Source organism: Crocuta crocuta, unplaced genomic scaffold (assembly GCF_008692635.1).
Source record: "Crocuta crocuta isolate KB4526 unplaced genomic scaffold, BGI_CrCroc_1.0 scaffold1468, whole genome shotgun sequence".
Taxonomy (NCBI): domain Eukaryota; kingdom Metazoa; phylum Chordata; class Mammalia; order Carnivora; family Hyaenidae; genus Crocuta; species Crocuta crocuta.
Window position 1 is genome coordinate 631,270 of NW_027531991.1, and position 547 is coordinate 631,816.

The following is a 547-nucleotide window of genomic DNA, read 5'->3' on the forward strand; positions in this document are numbered from 1 at the left end:
GCCTCAGTCAAATCCAGCCTCATGGCCAATTCCTCCCTATAAGAAAGCAGCACACGGACAGGAGGTCACAGCAGGCTCCAGCAAGCCCTCCCAGCCACTTTCCCCTCGCTGGCAGGCCTCCTCCATCAGGGTCTCTCCTGGCTGCCCGCCCTCACCCCCAAACATATGGGCATCATGATCCCCTCACCACTCGAGTGCCTGCTCTCTGACTCCAAACACACAACACGTTGCCGGATATAAGATATTGTATTGTATCATCCTCTATTCAGGAGTGACGCGAGGGTGGCTTCTTGAGTCTCTTAAGTCGAACTGGGCACTGGGATTCGCCCTCACTCTCCCTTAAGCCAGAGTTAGACAAGAAACACGCACACAATTGCTCACACCCTGCTTGGTCCTCATATTACACGGGAGAAGAGCTCAGCACTCAACCACAATTCTTCTTCGTGCCCTTGGTGTCTTTCTGCCTTAGAATTTTTTTCTGCCCCCCCTTTTCTCTCTCCTTCTCTTACCAGCTCTTCTCCATTCCCTCCATCTCTCTCTCTCCCCC

General features: G+C 53.2%; 1 protein-coding gene across 1 annotated transcript in view; it reads right to left on the bottom strand.

The window, feature by feature from the left end:
• The window catches only part of ARX (aristaless related homeobox), an 8,275-nt gene that overhangs the window by 4,144 nt on the left and 3,584 nt on the right, over positions 1 to 547 (bottom strand). Inside the window, exon 3 of the mRNA XM_077775059.1 lies at positions 3 to 36. Within this exon, the coding sequence (XP_077631185.1) occupies positions 3 to 36 (34 nt within the window). The remainder of the gene's footprint in view (positions 1 to 2; positions 37 to 547) is intronic.